Raw genomic sequence first — 25557 nt, 5'->3', positions numbered from 1 at the left:
TCTATATTATTAAATTATTCATGTTATCGACATAATAGCAAAAGTACAAAATCATCTTATGCAAGAAATGGTATATAACAAGGAACATAGATCTCTTCTTGAGACACGTTCGTATATTTAGTGTTGAAACGAACGTTAACATTACGATTATAAAGTGATTTTTCATTAAAAATAACGGAAGGTTATTCATTTTTTAAAATATTGTTTTTATGTTCATATTTTCAGATCTGAAAAATATATATTATTAGTAATGTGTATTGTTATTTGAAGTTATGTGTTATAATTGTTATTTATTTATTGATGTGAAAAATTGTTTAATTAATTATTGTTTTATCTGTGTTCTGCCAGAATGAAAAAATTAATATTATTAATATACTTATGATATTTAATAATACTAATATTATTAATATTAGTCAAAATATTTTTGAATTCTGAAAATTTTTATAGTATAAATTATTATAGTATATAAATTGTAATAAACAAATCAATTTGGAAAATGTATTTCTTATCATGTAATGTGAATATCTATTTATTTATAAATTCAATTTGTTTAATAAATGAAATTAAATAACTTTTGGAAAAGAATATAACATATTTATAATAATATATTATACGTTTATAAAGTATTTAAATAACGATTTTAATTCATAACTCTAGATAGAACTGATGATTAATTAGAATAAAATGTGTTTCAGTTTTATAAACTGCAACCACAATGTTGTTAGCCACGTGGTTAATATCAGATATTTTGGCTGTATCAAGTCTTATAATTGTCGGATTCTATGTTTATTATAAATTTCATATCTCTAAATTTTGGAAAAAAAAAGGAATATTTTATCTCGAACCTACATTTCCCACTGGGAATATAATGCCATTTGTAACCGGTAAAATATCACAAGGTAAATAAACATAATAGTAAATATAATGAATATAAAAATGATATCAGTCGTTCTACCTAACATAGTAATTTAAGAAAAATTATTTATTTATTATTTTATTATTCTATCTTTTTTATATTTTTTACATTTTAAATTTACATTTTAAAGTGTAAAGTTTTAAATTTTGATTATATCATTAAAAAATTGAATTTATTTAAAAATCACTAGTTTTGTAGAAATCTATTGACATTTTACTAATATCGAATTATACTGAAACAAAAAATTATTTAGAAAAACAATCACAATCGATTAATTTTACAGATAAATTGTATTTTGATAGTCGATTAACTTTAGGGAAATTTCTAGTTTAATGGTTTTTCTCAATTTTGGTTATTTCACTGTCGTTTTAAATAAAAGGTTCATTTTATCACTAAAGCAAGAAATCAATCGGGAGAAGTCGAAGAAGTTATATAGTTTTGTTTCTTAAAAAACTCTTGTATTAAAAATTTATAATTATAAAAATAGCCAAAGTTACTATTTTAAAAATAAAACCTGCTAAATTAGAAATTTACCTAATTTTATAATTAAAGGAAAATTGTTTTCTATCTTTTGAACTTACCGCGACTCAAGTGAAGCTTTTAAGAATTATTTTGAGAAATACTTCTAAAAGATATATTTAAACAAAGAGAACATTTGTTTTTTTATCTTTAAAATAGCAATAATAAAATTGTAATAAGACTTATCCTTCAACGATTCTAAATCTTAATAAACTTAATATCTGTAAACTTTAGAATAATTAAATATATCAACTAACTTAACAATTTAACAATAATCGAATGAAATATGATATTTCCAATGATTGTTTTTCTACTGACATATCTATCACTCATAAAATTTTATTTTGCAGCCGAGTTTTTCAGAGATATTTATGAACAACATAAAAATCATCCTCTTATTGGCATATATATGCTTCATAAACCATTTTTAATTGTGAATGATCCTGATTTAATCCGAGATGTACTAACAAAAGAATTTACAAGTTTTCACGATCGTGGATTATTTTGTAATGAAGAAATTGATCCACTATCTGGTCATCTATTTCAATTACCTGGGAAAAAGTGGAGAAATTTGAGAGTGAAATTAACACCAACTTTTACTTCAGGAAAGATTAAACAAATCTTCCCAATTATGAAAGACTCCGGAAATACTTTGTCGGCATATCTAGCAGAAAAGGCAGAGACAAAATCAGTTGTTGACGTAAAAGATATATTTGCAAAGTAAGTGTTTTTTCAATATTATTCATCAATCAATGATTTAACAAGAAATGAATCTATTAATAGTACAAAAAAATACAATTTTTATAAAAAATATTCCCTGTTATTTAATAATACAGTTTAATTAGTTAATAAAAGTTACATAAGATTCGTATATTAATACATGTAAAAGGAAACATTACATAGTTTAATTATTTTAACAAATATTTTTAAACAAGATTTTTTTTGTTTATTCAAAATATTTTTAGAGAAAATTCTCTTTTTTTTTGTTCATATTATTCAGAATTGTATCATATAATAAAATGTTATTATAAATTCAGCAAAATTATAAATTATAATATTAATTATAATATAAATTTTTCAAATTGAAATCGATTAAAATCTGACAAAAAACTAATAAGTTATTTCATTTTCATGACATCTATCTAATGATTTTAGATCGACCAATTCGTTTTTATTTTTGCATTATTCGTTTCTCTATATATATAATAGATAAGAGAAACGAATTAATATAATATAATTAATATAAATATATAATAATAAAATATAATATTTGAAGACACTTCTTTGTAATATTGCATTCTGTAATAAATGCTTTTTCTGATGAAAAAAAAAGAATACAAAAATAAGAATAATAATTACACAGTATTATAAGCACACATAACACACAGTACGTAATACGTATTACAAATTTATGCAATATGTATTACTAATACTGTTGTCAATTTTACTTGTTAAGAGTAAATAATATAGTAAAACAAAAATAAATCAAATAAAAACGAATTAGCGGATCTAAAAATCATTTCTTTGTTTATATGATTGTTAAATAGATTATCAGAATAATAGATTATTAGATCAGTTTAATATTAAATAATCAATTACTTCGCTTATAAATGATATATAAATAAAAAATTTATACAGAAGCTTAACATTTTTATTGAAAGAAGTCAAAGTCTTTCTAAAAATAGACTTATCGTTGATTTACAATTACAGAAACAGTATATAATGATATATACTTATCTAAGAAAATTAATATAAGATAAAAGAGATATTCAAGCTATTTGAATTGAAGAACAGATTTTTAAATTATTTAAATAATCAAGAAAAATTAACTGAAACCTAATTAGTACGAAATAGATTATATCAAAAATTGAAAATTCTTCACAAATGTTTATAGTCAAATCTAAAAAGTTTATGAAAAAATCTCTATATAGGTGTTGTTATTATAGTATAGTAATCTTATTTATATATAAACGCTTTTACAAATGTAATAATAAACTAATATTAACCTCTTGTCAATAATACTTACAAAAATTAAGTTGTAACGTGAAAAATAATTTTCAAATATGAGGAAACACTTATATAAGACTAATTATTATAAATTTTTACAATTAATATTATCTATAAATTATAAGCCTGTTGAGATAGAGTAATCCACACGTAACTGACCACACTTTGTCACGCGTAACTGACCAGCGCTTATCCCCACCAATTCTTGGAATTTGGACTATCCCCACTCTACGCTATCCCACGTGCGACCGTGTGAAACACTTGACACACAAAACAAGCAATGTAGTATATGATACCGATATTGGGTGCTTGGTATCGGTGAAACAGCTCATTCCCACTCTTTCTTTCGATGCCAATTCCTGGAATACACCTCCAGGCTTAACTGACCAGCACGGACCTGACTCAGTCAGCTACGTGTGGACTACTATATTACTCAATTACATCGATACGTATTCGTATCTGGAATTATATATTTGATTGATAAACACTATAAATAATTTTATAAAAATAACGCTTGTTTAATTTAAGTCCTTTGGACTTTTATTTATAACAATATTTTAAAACTTGGTAACAAATAATAACATTGATAACAAACAATATTATAAATGCTACAAATTTCAGAATACATATCTGAAATTAAATAATTTTGATATGAATAAAATGTTACAAAAAAGAATATTTTTAGCAATCCTTTGAAACATTCTTGTTATAAATATTTTAAACATTGATATAATAATTTAGTTACAATAATTAGTTATAATAATAATAGTTTAGAATATAATATTAAATTAAAGAGATTCGGTTACATGGTTATGTGTTTTGTATATTTTTAAATCTTTCATAATTCAATATTGTTATTTTTTTCAGATATTCTGTCGATATTATTATGTCAGCGGCATTTGGAATATCGTGTAACAGCTTTAAAAACCCAGATAATGAATTTCGTTACTGGGGAAAAAAAATATTTGATCCGAGACCTTTGTGGAATGCTCTTGTTATATGGGCTCCACAAATCTTTAATCTTTTTTCGATACCATTTACTGAAAAAGATATTACAAACTTTTTCTTGAAAACATTTAAAGAAACTGTAGAATATAGAGAAGCAAATAATATCGAAAGAAAAGATTTTTTGAATTTACTGATGCAATTAATGAGAAATGGATATGTGGAAGTAGATGATAATTCAAATAGCTCAAATAGCTCAAATGTTGCAAGTAATTACTTTTTCATTTTTAATTAAATGTTTTGATATTAAGAATAAATGATAATACAAAATTATTACTTTTTATATACAATTAGAAAATAAATTAACGATGACGGAGGCTGCGGCACAAGCTTATGTTTTTTACTTAGCTGGTTTTGAAACATCTTCAACTACAGCTACATTCTGTTTATATGAATTAGCGCAACATCAAGATATACAAAATAAAGTACGTAAAGAAATTCAAACACAAATTGAGAAACATGGTGATTTGACATATGATGCTGTAAATGATATGACTTATCTTCATAAAGTAATCTCCGGTATGTATACAACTATATTATAACTATTTGTAAGATTAAAACGAGATTGAGCTAATTGAAAAAAAAAGATTTCTGAGATGTTTTATAATTTGTAACGAAAGAAATATAATAATTTGTATTTTCAAATAATAATTTAATCTTGTATGTGATCATATAAGTGATTAAACCTGTGATCATAATTTCATTTTTCGAAAATTTTTATTGACAATTTATTTTTATGATATTGTGGCAAATGAATATGTCTTCTTCTTCTATTTTTCTTTAATGTCGCATCGACAGTGAGGTCATTAGCGACGATGGTGTCATTAGATATGTGTGTAGTAGTATATGTATATGTTATATGTAGTAGTATATGTTTTTTTGAGATATTTTAATACTCTTTGTATGTCATTTTGAGAAGTCAGGTTTATGTTTGCGTTGATTCTGTATTTCCGTTTTTGGATTTCTGTGATGTGGCATTCGTGCAGTGAGCTTTTGTTAGTGGATGATTACAATGAGTGCAGGTGAGTTTTTTTGATTTTGTGTTCATGTATCAGCTTAGTATGACCGGTTCTTAGGCGTGTGATAAATATTCCTTCTTTCCTGTTGTTAAGATTTGGTGTTTGCTGGTGAGTCTTGGATACTTTTGTGTAGTTGGGTGCTTTTAGTTGTTTTCCATGTATTGTTCCATTCATTTTTTGCTACTTTTTTGCAGTGGATTATTTGATCATCGCAAGGGATTGGAAGATGATTGCGATTGTTAGTAAATGAGGGAACAGTGGCTTCTTTGGCTGCTGCGTCGGCTTTTTCATTTCCTTCTATTCCTTGATGAGCTAGAATTCAGATGACTGTGGCGTTTGTGTTAGGTTGGTTGTGGTTTAGTTCTTGGATGGTGGACATTAGTTGGTTTTCTTGATCATACGATTTCGTTATGGATTTTGTAACGCTCATGGAGTCGGTGTATATGACGATCTGGGCTTCATTATTTGAGTGTCCATATTTAATAGCTTCCAGGATGGCATAAGTTTCGGCTGTGAAATGGATGATGAAGAAGGAAGATTTTAGCTTTTTTTGTGATAATGGAGTATCCAGCACCAGTGTCCGTTTTTGACCCAGCAGTGTAAATTTTGCTGTGTTGGGAGTAGTTGTTATTTAGTTTCAGGAATCGAGTCCTGTGGTCAGTTGGACTGAGGATTTTTTTGGAGAGTTCGGCAAGACTGGTATTTGTTGGGAATGCTTTATTGTCCATGGAGGGATTTGTGATGGTTTACGTTCAATGGTAGGGTGGATTTTGAAAGTTGATTGAAGGATTTTGGTAAGTCTGACATGGAAGGGGGAGGGAATTTTGGGTTTGTTGATGTAGAAAGCTTTGTATCTATTGGAGAAGATGTTGTTGTAGGAAGGATTATTTGGAATGGATGAGACTTTTAGTGCGTATTTAAGAGTTAGGAACTTCCTTCTGGATTCAAGTGCTATTTCTTTGGTTTCGAATAGTAGGCTGTTAATGGGGCATATTCGGTATGCACTTGTGGCTAGTCTAAGAGCTGTGTGGGAGATTGGATCTATTATTTTTTTTGGTGGAGCTTTTGGCTGAGTTATAAACGGTAGAGCCGTAATCTAGTTTGGATCTGATTAACGCTTTGTATGTTTCAAGAAGAGTGTCTTTATCCGCTTCCCAGTTATTATTGGAAAGGGTTTTTATGATGTTAAATCTTTTTATACAAGACTCTTTTAAGGTTTTTAAGTATGGCGCCCAAGATAATTTTTTGTCGAAAATAAAGTCTAATATTTTAATGGTATCTGTGAACTTTATTTCAAGATTACTTAGGTATAGTTTAGGTAGGGGATTAAGTTTGGTTTTCCTGGTGAATAGGATGCCTTGGGTTTTTTTGGGAGAAAATTTTAAGCCCATTGTTTTTGACCAGTCTCGAAGGGTATTGATGGCTGTTTGTAAATGTTCGTTGATGGAGCTTATATTTGATCCCGCTACATGTGATGGTTATGTCATCCGCAAATAGCTTTTAGAGTTTTTATTGATGGCTTGAGATTGATGGTGATGTCGTTGATTCCTATTAAAAATAATGTGGTGCTCAATACTGATCCTTGTGGGACTCCGTTGTAATTTGTAAGTGGCCAATTACAATTCCACTAATACTGACGCTATAATAATTTTTATTGGAACTCATAAGCGAGACTATATCGGACGTCCGTACGGTATGACGGCTGAACCGAGACTGAGTATAATGTATATTCTGTATTTAAACAAAATTAGAAAGGAAAATTAATGACTATAATTAAAACGAAAGTTCTTTAGAAACAATATTTACAATCATTCGGCCATTTTTTATAATTAAATTTTTTATAATAAAAAACTTTTAATTAATATATTTAAAAAATTATTATTAGTAATAATTTTAAAATATATATTAATAATTTTTTATAATAAAAAACTTATAATAGCAACAATAGGATGTTTGCTGTTCTTTCATATGTTAAAACGTTTTATAATGTAATTTATAAGAATACCAAATTGTAGCAATCAACTATAGTCTTTTATATTGTTATAACTTTGTTCATAAAACATATTTTAGCAAATGAATCAGAGCTCTAAGATGCGAATGCATGCTATTGAGATATTTAAGATACTTAATTTTTGGAAAACCCAATTTATTTCAGAAACTTTGCGGAAATATCCACCGGTTGTTGTACTAAACCGTATTTGTACAAAGGAAACAAAATTAAACGGAACAGACTTTGTCATACCTAAGGGAACTAATGTGGTAATACCCGTTTTCGGTATTCACCGAAATTCTGACGTATTTCCTGATCCGAATAAATTTGATCCAGAACGATTCTCTGAAGAAAATATAAAAACTAGGCATTCTTATACATATCTACCATTTGGCGAAGGACCAAGAATATGCATTGGTATGTATGCTTTTCTAAATAATTCCTTAAATAAGTATACTACTTAATATATAATAACGACAAGAAATTATATCTCAACAAATTAAAACAGTTCCATTTTTACAAATATTTTTTGATTTTCTCCTTCATATTATTTGTAAATATCATTACTTAAAAAACAGAATATTGCAAAATATTAATCAGTACAAAATTTATAGATTTATTTAATAATAGATTTATATTTGATAAATAGTACTTACTTATAGTACTTACAAAGAGGATTTTTTGTATGTTTAAAAGTATAATTATATGTATTCTTATATTATAGAGATCGAAATCTTTTGAATCTATTTTTAAACTGTTTGTGCTATTTTTATTATTAGTTATTCTTTGTTTTATTTCTTCATTATTATTTATGTATTTATTTCTATATGCACAAAAAGATCACAATATATAATATATATTATGCGTGTTTAACTCAATAATTTCGCAACTATAATATTACATATTACGCTCTTTAGATCAGTAGAGATTTGTTGAAAAACTTACTGTTAGTTTTTCTGCGGCAGATTCAATTACATTCTTTTTGAACCTCATTAATTCATAAAAAAGATATTAAACTACTTAGGAGATATTCATTATTTTAAAATAATAATAATTTTTCAGTATCTCATAAATTTATTTGATATAAACTGATTAATACCTTTGGAATAACAAGTTGCATTAAGCCATTAAAATCTATGATTCTGCTACAGAGAAAAAAAAAAATTAAAGCTGTAAAAAAAACTAGTAACGTTAAATTGTGTTCCATTCGAATTCTATTTTCGTCTAAAACATATCCTGACAAGCATTTTTTAAGAAATATGAATTGATAAAGTTCTACTTCATCGTACTTACAATTATAATGAGATATTTTAGAAATATGAAAAAATAATGTTTGAACGCAAAATTTTGTATTGTAATAAATTTTCTTAAAAATGGAGCATCTTATGAAAAAATTGTATTGTACAATATTTTTGTACATTATTGATTCTAGTAGATATTGATCCATTATTGATTCCTAGCCAGTCTGGAATTAGCTAAATTTAAATATTATTGATAATATTTTTAATTTTAATTTTCTCGAAAACGAAATTTTTAATGAAAAAATTTTATTCTTTCATTTCGTTTCGTTCTTTTTTTGATATAAAATCTCTCTTCTCGGTTATACGTCCGATAGTGGAACACCTTATATAAATTAAAATTTGTTTTATCGAAATCATGGTTAATAATTTCCATTTGCTTATTTTTCTAACTTTATTTTCTAATATATTTGAAATCACAGTACATAACATACGATAAATGACATGCTTTAATATCAACATTCTGATTAACAAATAAATAATAATATTAAAATAACCTATTCAAAAATAAACTGCAGTATTAAATACGTTATTTGGTTTTTTCAGGAATGAGATTTGGCCTTGTACAAACAAAATATGCTGTAATAAGTTCTTTATTGAAAAATAAATTCACACTTGCACCGAATATGTCATCTACTTTAGAATATGAAGAAGGATCTCTTGTATTGATGGCGAAAGGAGGTATACACTTAACTGTTGAACCGCTAAAATAATTGTTAAATATGTAAGATACACATTTCTAAATTATTTTTGCACTTTTCTTTTTAATTATTTTCGATACAAATAATTCTTCAATCATACAAAAATAAAATTATACAAATAAATTTATAATGATATGAGAAAAAGAAATGTGATTTTTTAATTTTATACCAATTTTCATGTTATAATATTGTATTATCTTCAACATTGTTAATAAAAATGAAAACAAAGAAAATGGATAAAATTACTAATATTTATGTAATAATAAATCAAAAAGGGACGAAGAAAACGTTATATAATTTACTAGACGCGTATGAAAAGATCAATTTTATTTTAAATTAATTCTTTATTTTTAGTTTTATACATCTTTAAGATTAAAAATGAGATAATAAAGAACGTTATTTTCCTAAAATTTTTAAAACTATGAGATGTTTTATTAGAAAAAAAACCAATTATTTAATGCGATAATATTTTAATTATTAACAATTAATATGTTATCGCATTAAATTTTCAATAAATTATTAATAATTTTAGTAACATTTATATGTATTCTCGTACGAGGTTGATGAAAAAACAAAGAAACCACGTTCGGGCTAGATAGAAACTCAGAAAGAATAGAATAAAGAGGTTAGACAGAAAATATATATGAGATTTCAACAATATTTTATTGTACAGTCTGACATACGGAACATAGTGTTTTTGATATTCCTGAATAAAGACAGCAACAAGTATTAGATTCCACTAAAATGTCCAATTCAAAGGAATCTAGTATCGATAACTTTTAATATCATAACTATCAGACGGTAAAGCGTTGGCTAAGCTAAGTAGCTCTGAACGATGAAGACCGTTTGGAGATTGAAGTGCAGGACCAGTTTCGTGGAGCAATCCGGATGCGCGAAGAGAGACAGCATCGTGAGGAGCAGCGGGTATACGAAGAGCTTCGGCTTCATGAAGTGCGGCAGCTTCATGGAATCTGGAGGGAATACGAAGAAGCGTACTAGACGGACGAAGAGCAGCTGATTGATGAAGTGCACCAGAGAGAAGAAGAGCACTTGGTTCTTGGTAAGCTGCAGGTTCGAGAACAGCGGGTTCTCGCGGGGCACTATGCTGAGAAGGAAGTTTCGGGAGTGGCGAAGGACTGACTGGTTCGTGAGTTAAAAGTGCAGAAGCAGCAGCAGTATCGGCAACGTGTGCGGCGGCGGCGGCGGCATTGTTTTGTGCGGCCGCGGCTGCAGTAGCAGCTTTCTCAGCGGCTGTTTGAGTGGTTTCATAGTCGAGACGGGCGGCAGAAAGCTGTTCGTCGACTGATTCTGCTTTCGCTTTTGCTTGACCGAGCATAGTTGTTTGCGCTGCCAGCTCGGCTGCAGCTTCCGCGGCAGCTTGCGCCGCACGTTCAGCCGTCGTCTGAGCTGCGTTTAAAGCTGCTGTAGCTACTTGCAACTGATGGATAGCTTGTTTAGCAGTGGTCCTTGCTGCATTCGCGGCACGTTCAGCTTGCTGCAATTGTAACTTTTCACCATCTACCGCTACATGAGCATCTCTCGATTGTTGCTCCAGTCCTTGAACTACGATCTGTTTGCCAGCAAGGGCCGCAGCCGCGGTAGCTGCCGATTGCGCAGCAGCTTGCGCTAAAGTATTCTTCGCGACATATGCAGCTTGTCCAGCCGCAGATTCTTGATTACCTAGTTGCGTATGAGCCTGTTCTGCCGCGCCTTTCGCGATACTAGCTAAAGGACCACCAACGCTAAAACCTGGTTGAGGAGGTTCACGACCATGAGCAAGCGGAACTGAAGCTAATAAAGGTTCTGACAACGCCGGTTCTTGAACGTATTCGTATTCATAACCTGCAGCTTGTTGATCGCGAGTTTGCTTTTTTGCTAGAGCACATTGTGCCAAACAAACATATGCCAATAATAGAAAGAGTTCCTTCATCTTTAATTCAGTAGTTTCAATCTGCAACAAGAAAATTTTATTCTCTTGAATAGAGCCTTATAAAATTTTTCATTGGTAACCCACGTGGAACATGATATTCCTACAGTAGTTTATAAATATAACAAAACTTGACAATACTTAATAATACATTGTACAAAACAGATACTATAAACACAAAAAATATAGAAATTTTTGACATTCAGAAGAATCAAAAGATTATGTTTACATGTTTCATTTAGGAATTAAATGAAAATAATAACACCTTCCTGTCATTTGTCATTTTTAGTTCAAATATACATATCATTACTCATATCAATGCTACTAAATATTTAAACTGTTACAATTTATATAAAATAAAATTGTAGAATAAGCCTCGATTTATTTCAATACTTGATAGCTCTACTTTCAAAATACGTCATTCATTCATTTTTTCCAAGATATAGCAGATGAGAAAGTGAAAGTATTTTTCTTCTTAAAAATATTATGAATTATCATACTAGCATAAAAATATTGAAAAATTTTTTTAATGACTGAATCTACAATAGTTTTGAATATTAAAGCTTCTTCCTTTCTTAAAATGACCATTTAAAACTTGATGTATGATTTTACTGAATGTTAGATTTAGACGATGAAAGTTTAAGAAATTGTAAAAATTCAATAAAATGACGGAAAAAATGTGTACATCAAGTTTTAAGATATCATTATAAAGATGATTCGATCTTCAGAGCTGTTGTAGATTCAGTCATGAAAACAATTTTTTTTTAAATGACAATTTATAATGTTTTCGAGGGAAAATATTTTTATTTTCTCACTTGCTATGTGATGTAAAAACATTTTACAAACAAAATGAATGACATATTTTGAAAGTAGAGACTTCAAGCTTTAAAATGAATGCAGGTTATTATTGTACATTTTATTTTATGAAATTGTAACAGTTTAAATATTTAGTGTCTGAAAATTAATGTACGTAATTATAATTATATTGATATAATATTACCGAATATATCTAATAAAGTCAAAATGTATAATTTCGAAAATTACAAGTTACAAGTATTAATAGTTATTATATTATCAACAATTATGAAATCAAAAAATATCGTACAATTTTGCTTAATATAAGTAAATATTTATTCTTATTATTCTCTTTATTTATTTTTCATGTTTCTATTCCTCCAGGTATCTTCTTTTCATATTCTAAAATACTCCATTCATAAATACTCCATTCATAAATTCAAATATTTAAATATTTTTTATATTTTAATAATATTTTATTAAATATAATGTAATCATTTTTATTAAATTAATTGTTTCATTGAAATTCCATTTTCGTTGATTACGTTTGCTTAATTGTTTCATTGAAATTTCATTTTGACTTAATTAAACGAGAATAACAAAATCAATTTTTATTTTTTTCTTTTCTTTCAATTTATATATTGTTTCTTTATTGTTTATTATTTATTTTTACGTATTTTATTTTTACGTATTTTTTTTTTTTTTGATATGTGTTGGATTAACATGATTTTCATTTTTTTAAATGATATTTGAAAAAATTTATTTTTTATTTTAATATTATATTTTTTATTGGCTTCTTTATATAATATAATCGGTATATGAAATAATTCGTTAGAAACAAAATATAATTAATACAAATAATTTTTCGTCCAAAAGTAATTTCACTGTAGCATTAACTTACTTATAAACTAATGCATTTACTGCAAGTTTAAAGCTACGTACTATACATGCTTACGTCCGTATCTTTTTTTGGACGCTCCCATTCGAAACCTTTGTGCCTTTCACATTTCAATCCGTATTAGTCATAGAAGATTGGCAGGACTTTACTGTAGTAATGTTTCTTTTACTGAATCAATGAAATTTATAAAAGTCTTGTTAATCAAGTCTTGTAAATCTGTATAAATATTATATAATTAATGCTTTCATTAATCATTATTGTATAGTTAAATGATTAAACTAATGCACATAGGTATACGAATTATATCGAAGTAAAATTTCATTTGATAATAAAATGTATTTAATAATAAAGATAATAAAGATAATTTAATTAAGGACGAATTACATAATGTAATTATTTAAAATATAATTTTTGAGAGCTATTAATGCTTTTATGAAATTTAAAATTAATGTAAATTATTCCTGACGCATATTCTGTTATTTCGGAGCAAATCTGTTGCAAGTCATGACGGTTCAAAACCGAATACCTAGTTCCGTTACGCTCTGAAAACCAATGCGTGTACGTATGTAAATGCATAATTAAATCGATGAGAGATCTTATCTATATGTGAAGGTAAACACGTATGTAATGACGTTCGTTTAACCAGAAAAATTTCAACACTTAAACATTTACAACGAAAATATTCACAGTTTTAATTCTATAAAAAATAGTAACGCCTATTATATATCTACAAGAAATTATTTTTAAATAAATTAGTACATTGGTTTTATTTATTGATTATTCAATTCCACGAATAAAATTACAAACTTTATATAATGATTTAATCAAATAATATAATTAATTACTCCAAATATAATGATTCAGTTTTGAAAATAAATTTCGTGAATAAATTAATAAAAGTTATATAATATAAATAATATACAAGAAAGTCATTATAAATTAATAAGATATTAATTAATTAATTAATAAAAAAGATAAATATTTATAAACATAATTCCTTTAAAAACGAAGATTCTTACTGCATAAGAAAATATTTATACCATAATATCATACTATACCAAATACCATAATATAATATTACCTATTATATTACCTCAATAAAAGTATTTAAATTCAATATATACAGTCAAATAGTATACTTTATCTAAGAATAAAGAAGTAATTAATGTAAACTGTTACACTTATTGCACCACTCATTTATGGCCGTGAGAATAATTCTATTAAGAATGTCTTAAAATTGTGAAATCATGTCAAGGAAGACATTTGAAATATGTCTTGAATATAACAATATTGATATCAATTGATCAATTTTACTATCATTGAAATAAAGTTTATTTATAATTTCCTACATTACTAAGGATAAAGTTGTATATTTTATCCTTATTTTCATTATTTATGAAAACTGATATTTATTTTATTTAAATAGATCACAGAAATTTAATATTTAGGCACTTCTGATATATCTTAATATTTATTTTCTTGAGTTCAGTGTAACTGTTTATAACGAACTGTTTAAAGCCGTGCTATAAAAAATTTAATATTTTTAGTAATAACTAAATTAAATAGTATTATATATATAATAATATATGAACATACTACGTACAAAAGATACGTAGTGTTATTTTGTATAATACTTTTAAATAACAATCATGGAAAATTATAATATGAATAAAAATTACATCATATATGTAATATAAGTTTTGCAGTTGTATGTTGACATAAATATTTCCAATAGGTTTTTAATGGATTTTAATACCTGTTTTTAATAAAACAATTTTTTTGACAATTCACTTGTTGTAAATATTTTTTTTTCTCTTAGAAGGAATAATAAAACTGATTGATATAAGAAGAAAAAAAAGAAAATTCATATATAATGCAATTGATTAATATTTTTATATTCTATAGATTATATAAAAAGAAGAAATATACGATGACGTATATTTATCTATTAAGGATTTTTATTTACGAAATAATTTCTTTTATTTTTTAATTGTTCAATTTCTATTATTATATTTTATATCTTTTTTTATTTTAATTTTTTATTCATATTAGACATTGTATTAAAATAATTTACTTTGAATATAATTATATCTTAAAAAATTAGAAAACTTTTATTTTTAAATCAAATATATTATTTTTTAAGCAGGTATCTTTAAAATATATCAAATTCAAGTTTGAAAAAATTAAGATTTTAACAGTTACTAAATTTATCCAATTAATTAGTTTTTAGCAAATAAAGTATTTAAAGCGTGCAACTTTTGGAAACTTTCTTTCTTAGTTTCGGGAATTAGAAATAAATTTTCAAAAAACTTTCATTATTTACAAAGTTCAAAGCGAAGTTCAGTACTTACTAGTCAATCGTTTAACGAATCTGTGTTGTTCCAGCTCGAAGAAATAACTGATACCACTTACCTGGTTATCGTAGCTCTTATAGGTTCTATAAGCATGTACCAAGAACTAATGGTAATATGGTAATATGGTAGTTACGGAAGGGGTTCAGGATAGTGAGAATAACAACACACAATAAATATTTCTTAGAAAAAAGAAATACTGAACTCAAATTTATAATAAACTGCTTTTTTGAGATCAATTATCATAAAACAAATAAAATATTCATATCATTTATACATTTTATATTGTTTAATGCAAATTTCAGACAATGGAATTTATAACTGCTTAAAAAAAAAAAACAAGTAACTTTACATATTTATAATATCGTTAAAGAAAAAAATCTCAGTTACCATCTTATTAATCACATAATAAAATATAAATTTAAATTTGTTAATTAAAAACCTGAAAAGATATTTGACACATAAACAAAGCTAAAATATTTACCCAACTTTGATAATGAATCTTTATTCAAATGCGATTTGATTCACAATTCAAACTTTCTATATATAACGCATTACTTTCAATAAATGTAATAGTTTTATTTTGCACAATAGGAATATTATAATATTCTATTTATTCATACAGGCGTAAAGTTATACATGTTTATCGCAATATACATTATTGCAATACACATTATAAAAATATATAATTAATATAGCAAAAATATAAAAAAGCAATTTTTGATAATATGCATATAATAAGCAATATTTAATAACGTATAGGTATTATTCATTATATCGTATAGGTGTTCACTCTTCTTCGATATATAAATTCGATACAATCGCATTTCATTCGTTTCTCTCGTCAACGTATTTTCACACATCATACTAATTAGAAATAATTTTATACTCTGGTATATGATGATTTATATGAACTACAATCCGACATTTATCTAAATTTGCTGTTTTCAGAATGTATATCTTTTATGTTCTTTACATTGGTAAGTACATTAAAAAAAAAAAAGAAATGCCTAATTTTCATTTTCTAACCAAATAAATATAATATTTTAGTGCTGCTGACGTTCGAATATTTTGACTGTGGAAGGGTGCATAAGATTCCAGTTAATTTAGTAAACCTAATAATATTTTTTATTGATATGATCATTTACACATTTGCTATTCTTCTACACGTTATATCTTAGCGAAAAATTATTTAGTAACTTTTCATAAAATTCAGGCTATATATTTCCTGAATTTATTTATAATATAATTTATAAATAATGTAAATTTATTACTTACTGTAAAATATGATACAGAAGTAACATTATAATAAACATATCTTCTAGTAAATGAATTATATCTAGAGAGAGGATTCATTTTTACAAACGTATAACCAACATTATTAATTGCTGATGATTAATTTTATTCACATTTTTCTAATAGAATCAAAGGGAAATACATTATGCGGATGAATCAAATTATTTAAGTTCATCAAATTCAAATAACTCAAAGAAATCTGCAGAAAGAAATAGTAACATTGCACAGAAAGCTGCACAGGAAGCTAAAGCTGCTTCAGAAGCACAAAATATTGCTGGTCAGCAAGCCGCCCGTCAAGTACTTAGTTTTTTTTCAAAACGTTTTATTTAATATTAACATTCGATTATGATAGCATAAGTAAATAATTTATCCTTTTTATAGCTTACAGTAGCTTATAATAATATTTGTTTTCATTCAGAAAGTAAACATTATTTATTTATTAAATTTATAGTACATTTATCATATTTCATAAAATAGCAATTCATTAGACGCTATGATAAATAAAAGATCTATATTACGTCAAAGCTCGTATCTAATACAATGAATCCAATCACATAAGATTTGTTTCTCACGTGTGGGAGTAATGCGAAAATTATTCGTTGTTTACGAAAATATATCTACTATAAGTGAACTCACATTTTCTATGAAATCGCTGAACCTTAATTCTCACATAATAACTAAAAATATTACTCGTGAAAGTAATTATGTTATACTTTATACGTTTCACTAAGCATGTATTACTTTGAGATTAAGAATCAATTTAAAAATAATGCGACTTCGATGCTGTAGCCTCATTATTTGTTAGAATTCTAATGTACATATGTACATGAAATTATTTAACGTGTTCTACATAAGTCACTTCATTTATAAATCGAGATATTTAAGGGTTTGCGTTTCAATCGTTCCTGGAAAAATTGATGCTAACTTTCGAGAAGATTTATTTGTATTTGTTATCTCAGATATTTGTATTTTTCTCAGTATAAATAATTTCGCACAGACAACAAATCGCCATTCTTCGTTACTGTAAAGTGACATATGCCACTTTCAAACTAAATGGCTATGTATAAATACGCTTCAATATACAGGTAAAAGCACAACTTGCTGAGAAAGCAGTACAAGCTGCCAGAGCAGCGGAAGAAGCACTCGCAGGAAAGAAAGTTATAGTAGATCAGTTACAGGAAGAAGTAAGGGAAGCGCAATCAGTTGTCCAAGAAGAATCTTCATCTTTGGAACGAGAACAAGCTAATGTTAATGCTGCTTTACAAGCGGCGCGCCAATCTCAAGATCAGGTGATATATTTAAATTTAGTTATTGACAAATATATTGATAAATTGAAGTATATGTAGCTTTGTCTTTGAGTGGAACTAGATACGTATAGTTTTTATTGTCTTATTAATTTTTCTATGTAATATAATTAAATTATTCTTTATTTTTAATATTTGTGATTATAAAAGAAAATTGATTTGGAAAAGGCATTTATATTGAAAAAAGCCTTAATCGGGATAGAAGAAAGGGACATAGAATGCAAATATGTTTTGTAACTACATTACAATGCAGTAAATCGTACGTCAAATGTAATGTACGTACGTATTTATAGAAAAAAATGCTTCTTTATAATTTAATTTGAACAAACAATTTATTTAATCAACAATTTCTGCTTGATAATTTTAGCTACTGTTGTTTTTGTAAATATTATAAAATATAAGGATTGCAAATGATATGACGCATACAATGTTATAATGTGGACGCGAGTTTAGCAACATGCTTTACGTGTGCATATATAATTACATGCATGTCTGTATATATGTATATATACATATATATTCACTGAAGCCATTCACTTGTTAATTGCTTGCTCGTACATATTTCATGATTCAATTTATTATTACTGGTAGCAACAGAGACGCATTTATTGTTAATCAGGAGTGACTAAAAAATACTTTCAATGTCGTATAAATAAGAATGCAATTTGCAATCGAAAAAAGTCTTTTCCTTTGGTTACAGTTAAAAACATTGACACACGCAGTCCAAACAGCTAAGGCAAATGCAGCTAATGCTCAGACAGCTGCAACTGGAGCTCAAAAAGCTTTACGGGAAAAAGAGGAATTGGTAGAAGCAGCAAAACGTCGGGTCGAGGAATTGTTAAGTCAGTTGAGAGTTGCAAAACAAGACCTCGCTAATACAAATCGAGCAGCTGTCAAAGCAACTGCCGCTGCTAACGAAGCGAAAGCTAACGCCAGTAGGAATAAAAGACGACTGGAAAACATTCGAAGGATGAGGATTATGAAAAGGTAACGAATTCCTTTTTTTTCCAGAATCGATAATTATTTAAATATTTTATGTTATTTTAAATTTTAAATGTAATAAAAGTATAATAAAAAGTTGTAAATTAATACAACGTATTTACATACATATTTGCAATTTTACATGCGTATCTGTGTGCGTATTTCCACATTTATATATATAACAAATAACCTTCTCGTAATATAATGTGTGTATCTATATACCGTATGCGCCGAAATAACATATACAAGCGAACAGAAGATGATTCCTGATAAAGAAATAAGAAAAATACATAAAATAAAATTGTTTGATTTAAGACTTACTTTTAGAGAAAATCGATTTCGAAGATTTATCAAGTATGTTTGAATTTATAATTTTAATTTTACACGTAATAGAAAAGAACAAGAGGTTAATAAAAATCTTACAAAAGAATTTTATTCTACATTTTTTATTTATTTCTGCATGTAAAATAATTTTCTATTAATTATTCTATCATATTTAAAATTAATTAATTTCAAGTCTACTTGATAAATTTTTAAATTTGATTATATATATTATATAATATATATAATTTTCAATTTTTATCCAAATTGATCCAAAATTGATGTTTTAGTATTCTATTTATATATTACATGATCGCGATGTTTTAAAATCATAAAATTATGTAATATCTTTTTTTTTTCTTGCAGGTGCACGCATAGTTAAAAAGAAAACTGATGGAACAATTTTGAAAAAATTTATAAAGATATAAAAATTATATCGATTAATTAGGTATAAATGAAATATAATATTATGAATTAAATAGCGACATGTATAAAGCAACATATCAACAAATAACAAGAAGAAATAATCAACTTATTGTACCACAACTTATTTTTATAAGAGCATTTTATAATTGAATGTAATATTAATTGCAATAATTAATTCCTTCCTTTTAAAATTCAAAATTGATGTACAAAAAAATTAATTCATAATTCTCAATGTCTTTATTTTTCACTGACATTTCTGTTTATTATGACATTACATGCCTGATCACTTACATTCAAAATTTATAACGTGAATAGAAAGATTAAATATAAATAGATAAAGAACGTGCGTTTTATCTTTTCAAATTATTTTTTTCTTATATATATTTTATTGCTTACATATACTCGGTAGCAAAATTAATGGAAGAAAGTCATCGATCTTTAAAATAGATTCATTTTGAAGCCTTTGCTCTCATTTCATTTAAGGTTATTGTCTTCAGAAATGCATAAATATATAAAAAAAATGCATTAAGAAAGTGCAGAAAGATGGATTTTTTCTTAAAAATTTTATAAAATTAAATATTTCTATGTAATGATAATAGTTTGATAAAATTCTTTTGCAAATTAAAGCATTATGCATATAAAGATTGGAACTGCATCTTTTTATCGACTTCAGTTTTGCATGGTTTTTTTATCATTGTTTTATCACATTTTAAATGAAAAATATTGTGTTACAAGAAATTTACAGATTCAAATTTATATTGTTTCAACATGTTATTTAAACACAAATGGATATTTAATTTGTGTATTTATACACATACACAAAATTATTATTATAATAACGGCTATATATTTTTTATTGAAAAAGTAATAAAATAACAAAAAAAACACACACATAATTTTTAAAAAGCTGCTATAAGGTTTTAAAATCTTTAAATTTATGATAATATATGAGCGTCAATAAAAATTGATCAAATATAAGATTTTATATAAGATTTTATTTTCAAGATAAGAAACACATTTTTACCTTGTTTGCAAGTAATATTAAAAAAAAAAAAATGAATTCAGAGAGATAAAAATAGAATTTCGATTACAATGAAACGACTTTGTTTTTCAAAATAAACCCATAACGATTTCTTCCATAAGTACAAACAATTCAGAAACCGACAACTTATAGCGAAAATTTAATATTTATTAAAATTAATATTATTTAATAATTTAATGAATTAATCGGAAAATAATATTTTGTGTGGAAAATGGTTTAATTTCTAGCATATCGATACCAAAATTATAAAATATATATAACCAGCTATTTGAAAACTAGTTTCATTTATTTAACGTTAATTATTATTTTAAAAAATAAATATATCTATATTCATGATTCTCTATCTTGTATAAAAATTAAATTATCAACTGCATAATATTTTTCCTCGTTTCGTAAATTAATTATTAAAATTTATAATTCTGTAGAGTATTTAAAAATAAATATGAGTAACTGAAAATAATTTTTACTATTATTTTTGATGACTCTTTATTATTGTATATTTCTTAAAATATGAATATTAGAAACTCTTACATTGCTTGTACTGCTTGAAACTTTTCCCAAACTGCTTCTTTGGTTGCCTCATAGCAACTTATTACGTCAATGATCTTTTATCACTAATACTTTTTAGTCATGATCACTGACATTTACATTAAAATCGTGACATCGTGATTTACTTATACCAATGCACCGTCACGCATCAGCGAACCAAATCCTTTCTAGTGCAAAGCGTACTGCAATGACGTATTGATACGGTGGTCACATTGAACTTTGTAAATAAATACTTTTTGTGATTTTCTATGAGTATATCATTTTCAAAATTAATATGTATAGATGATCGTATTTAATATTCGATATTTAAAATTCATTATCAACGCACACTGTCTTTTTAGCATATGTATACAACTACCCAGAATAATAAAAATCTTGAAGTATCATTACTTTCTACTAATGGTTATAAAGCTAATGATTCAATTAGATTTAAAAATAACCTTATTTACTAGAAAATTTTTATGTAGCATAATCCTTAGTATACATTAATTTTACTTCATCACTTTTTACTTTTTATTAATTATAATTTATCTTAAAGTATTTCGTATCTTCCTCACAAAATTTAAAGCAATAAAAGGAATAAAAATGCATGAAAATTAAGTTAAGAATTTATAGATTTTTACAACCAGAATCCTTAATACTGTTTTAATTTAAAAATTCCAAGTCACATAGTACTGAGGTCAAGATGTGTAAGCTTTTTAATAAAAATTGAGCATTGCAATTAGCTTCATCCATAATCGAACGATATTTTGATATCGACATACATAATGATGCACTGATGATTATACACATTTTGCTTCACGAGGGCTCTTTCAGATACAAATATCGCAATACGCGTTTGAAAATAAAATATCTCAGTCAACCTGCCTATAACATGGTTTATTCGTTCCGTGTTGCATCGAAATCGTGCTAAACGAAACTTAAAATACGAAAAAAATTCGTATTATATAAAGATTGTCCAAGTTTATTAAATTGTGCTATCAGGAAACCGTGTTGTTAGAATGTTACCAAAGGACACAATTTTTGCACCGTGTTGCATATTGTACATGGAAACCGTGTTTTCAGAATGTATCATAAAATTCTTGATTATATAAACACTTAATTTTATTCCTCTTAATCGTATGACAAATATCTCGTCTGTTTCTTAGCTCTTTTTCCGAAATGGATCTCAGATTCGGGGATTGCTCTTAACTCTTTTAGTATTGATATACCGTGTTTTCATACCGATATATCGATTTTGCGAATTTCCCGAAGAATACCTTGAGCTGATATTTCGACTTTTCTTCGCAATTGATTATAATTTTTAATTTATAAAAAACGATTTTTTTCTTTCTCATATATGTAAAACTATGTACATTTTATAATGAAATAAAAAAATATCTCAATAAAATAAATAAAATAATAAAAATGAGAAGATGTCTTCATTTTTAAAAAATGAAGGTTAATGAAGTAATTAAATAGTATTAAGTAATTAAATAATAATCAATTTTGTCATCAATTTAATTTTATAAGTATATTTATAAATAAACATACTATATGCAGAATAACAAAGCTAGATAATTTGTTATATAAAACTCGAGGATATGAAATAAAATATAATGCTGAAAAACAATAGCTGATACTGTGTAATGTCATTTGTCACCTCCCATGTTCGAAGAATCTATACCAAACTGATAAAATACGATTGTTTGCTGTGATTCATTTTCTTTTATTTTACTATTTTAATATTTTTATAATTACACATTATAATGAGTAAATTCCTATATAAAATTAAAGATGTATACTATACTGTACTATACTATACTATACTATACTATACTATACTATACTATACTATACTATTTCTAATTTACATGGAGAATTTTATTTATATTTTATTTCTTAGATTGATCAAATCCCTCCAAGGGATGCTCTACAACTTACAAAGAAAGAAAATAAAAAAGATTGAAAATGAACAAGTTATGACTTTTTCAAATCCTTCAGTTTTTCAGTAGTCACACTCTATAGAAGCGATTTAAGACGATTTAAAACACGAATACACGTTGAGTGAGTTATCGCATCACGCACTTGTGATAACGTGCAATATTGAGATTTTAATATTTAAAATACAAAAATTATTTAAAGAAAAATATTGAGATTCTAATATTTAAAATACAAAAATTATTTTTAAAAAAAATTTATTTTCAGACAGAAAAATCCTCCGGAAGTTTAATGTCTTTTGTTCTAGATTTGTGATTTTAAATAGCAGTCTTAAAAATAGTAAGAACGACTCGGAAAGGAATGTACGATAATTTGTAAAATGTGTAAGTTTTTTATAATTTCTCGTAACATATAGAAAATAAAAGTTTTTGTTAAATAGTACATCAGAAATACTATTTTGTAAAACATAATCTTTTTTTACAACAATGATTCTTTATATAATCATATTACATTAAATTTATGTTTGATTCGGTTTGAAATTTGATACATATATTGATGGGGATATAAATTAAGTGAATACCGAAAATACGGAATTTTTTTTATTAAGTATATAGAATCTTATATAAAATTCATTTAAAGTAAAGATATATTTTTCGAAGTGTTTAACTTATAATCTGCAGAATCTCTTTAGATCTTCCTAAACAAATTTTAGGTTCTAGGATTGCTTGAAAAGAAAAAGATATTGAAACTCTGTTGACGCCTTCCGTAGAATTGAAAGAGCATTAAACAAGTTTAAACCGTTCCATAGCATCAATACACTTATGAACAACACAACTTTCTTCTTTAATGCACATATTTTCGTTATTTTCCTATTTCCTTTGTTAGTATGATTAGGATCAAAACAAATAATATAAGTTTAAGGCCTGTTATGATTATTATTCACGTGGACTTTTCACGTATATACTTCCCTGCAAAGAACTATCGCTATATAACAAGTAACTATTAATTTGATAGCTATACTGCTTAAGAAACTAATTGTAATAGAAAAATCAGTCACCACTCTTGTCAATTCGATTCTTTGAACCAATCTGCATGTCTTAATTCAATTTTTCTGCAAAGATTCTCTGGAGTATTCTTGTATGATCAAACATCAGTAAAAGAATTTGCAAGGCATATTTTTTTTTAGTTTAATATAGTCTCTAAATCTTAAAAACTAAATCGTAACTGATAATCGAAACTTAGCCAGCATATGTGTAATCAATGCAAGAGTCGAAGGAAACATCTTCCGCCACGAGCGTTAACAAACTCAATATCGTTATCTGATGTATTCTAATATATATTTTTGACCTCGATCGCGTTGCATAGACACGCGTTGTATTAAAGTGAAATTTCCTATAAACATCAAACGCACGTGTTTCAACTATATTGGTACATGTTTCCGTTTTTTCTTATACGCAATTTTCAACTATAGCATTCGCCTTTAGAGAGAAAGTATGTGTACAAAAAGGAATAAAAGACAAGGAAGAAACGAAAGTAGGAACTCTTCCGCGATGATTGTCGAACAGTCACTATCATTTTGACCATATTAGAAATAAAGCTGATTCTAAAATGCCTCAGTTGCATTCTAGTATTGCATTGCATTGCTCTCTCATACATAACAATTTGATGACGAGGAAAGTTATTGAAGAAAGTACAGTGTACATAGATACAGTGTTTCTGGTATTTACCGTAAACGCATGAGAAGTGAACGCAGGCAAGCTTAGATACAAGGACTAAAGGTTCCAAGCGTCCGTATCCGTTTTATGTTCCATATACATTTTCTATTATGAGAAATATTAAAGTCCAATGCCAGAAGTAGTGTTGTAAGATAGTTACGTTTAGCATTGAAACGTTCATCTGTGATTATTGCGTATTAGAAAAAATGGCTGAAATATTTCGAAGATTCAATAATAATTTTTAAAATATTAGAATTATTAGAATTATATTGGATTTGTGACAAATAGTCTTCAACTGATCCTATAAAAACATATGTAGATCTTACTGCAAATTTGAAACTTACACGCTTGTACCTGAACCTGCTTTTAGAAACTGTAGAAAATTACCATTTTCACTTACAGAAACAAGCGAAAGGTGAAAATATATAAAATTTTGAAAATTATTTGAAGACGGCTTTGAGAAACCAATTGATAAACAAAACATGCACAAACATATTTTTTAAAAACAAAAGATTTAAAGATTTAGATTTTGACAAAATGACACAGATTGCTACTTTGATGAAACTTTTCGAAAAAA

At 26.4% G+C, this 25557-nt stretch overlaps 3 protein-coding genes across 3 annotated transcripts; 2 read left to right on the top strand and 1 right to left on the bottom strand.

Annotated features, from left to right (window-relative positions):
- Positions 1-86: 86 nt before the first annotated feature.
- Positions 87-9581, top strand: LOC122536263 (cytochrome P450 6a2-like). The gene is made up of 7 exons (XM_043668493.1): positions 87-181; positions 696-899; positions 1786-2155; positions 4310-4656; positions 4742-4966; positions 7622-7873; positions 9301-9581. Exons 2-7 carry the CDS (start codon positions 716-718, stop codon positions 9465-9467), a joined length of 1545 nt encoding a protein of 514 aa, XP_043524428.1. The 5' UTR covers positions 87-181; positions 696-715; the 3' UTR covers positions 9468-9581.
- A 518-nt stretch (positions 9582-10099) lies between these two features.
- On the bottom strand, positions 10100-15497 carry LOC122536270 (antifreeze protein Maxi-like). Its single transcript, XM_043668505.1, has 2 exons — positions 15427-15497; positions 10100-11406 (listed from the first exon to the last, which is right to left on the bottom strand). Exon 2 carries the CDS (start codon positions 11383-11385, stop codon positions 10219-10221), a length of 1167 nt encoding a protein of 388 aa, XP_043524440.1. The 5' UTR covers positions 11386-11406; positions 15427-15497; the 3' UTR covers positions 10100-10218.
- Positions 15498-16323: 826 nt separating this feature from the next.
- Positions 16324-19730, top strand: LOC122536256 (uncharacterized protein CG45076-like). The gene is made up of 6 exons (XM_043668470.1): positions 16324-16406; positions 16477-16535; positions 16849-17019; positions 17808-18011; positions 18727-19013; positions 19695-19730. The coding sequence occupies exons 1-6, from the start codon at positions 16379-16381 to the stop codon at positions 19708-19710; spliced, it is 765 nt and encodes a 254-aa protein (XP_043524405.1). The 5' UTR covers positions 16324-16378; the 3' UTR covers positions 19711-19730.
- Positions 19731-25557: the final 5827 nt, after the last annotated feature.

The sequence above is a fragment of the Frieseomelitta varia genome, unplaced genomic scaffold, assembly GCF_011392965.1.
Source record: "Frieseomelitta varia isolate USP_RPSP 00005682 unplaced genomic scaffold, Fvar_1.2 scaffold_154, whole genome shotgun sequence".
NCBI lineage: Eukaryota > Metazoa > Arthropoda > Insecta > Hymenoptera > Apidae > Frieseomelitta > Frieseomelitta varia.
This window is presented reverse-complemented; position numbering and strand designations above follow the sequence as displayed.

What these genes read in the sequence shown, in the direction of transcription:
- LOC122536263 (XM_043668493.1), top strand. Translation starts at nt 716, where the DNA reads ATGTTGTTAGCCACGTGGTTAATATCAGATATTTTGGCTGTATCAAGT. An exon ending in AACCGGTAAAATATCACAAG is followed by an intron (nt 900 to 1,785) that starts GTAAATAAACAT and finishes TTTATTTTGCAG; the next exon opens with CCGAGTTTTTCAGAGATATT. An exon ending in TCTTCATAAAGTAATCTCCG is followed by an intron (nt 4,967 to 7,621) that starts GTATGTATACAA and finishes AATTTATTTCAG; the next exon opens with AAACTTTGCGGAAATATCCA.
- LOC122536270 (XM_043668505.1), bottom strand. Translation starts at nt 11,385, where the DNA reads ATGAAGGAACTCTTTCTATTATTGGCATATGTTTGTTTGGCACAATGT.
- LOC122536256 (XM_043668470.1), top strand. Translation starts at nt 16,379, where the DNA reads ATGTATATCTTTTATGTTCTTTACATTG. An exon ending in CTTTTATGTTCTTTACATTG is followed by an intron (nt 16,407 to 16,476) that starts GTAAGTACATTA and finishes ATAATATTTTAG; the next exon opens with TGCTGCTGACGTTCGAATAT. An exon ending in ATAAGATTCCAGTTAATTTA is followed by an intron (nt 16,536 to 16,848) that starts GTAAACCTAATA and finishes TTTTTCTAATAG; the next exon opens with AATCAAAGGGAAATACATTA.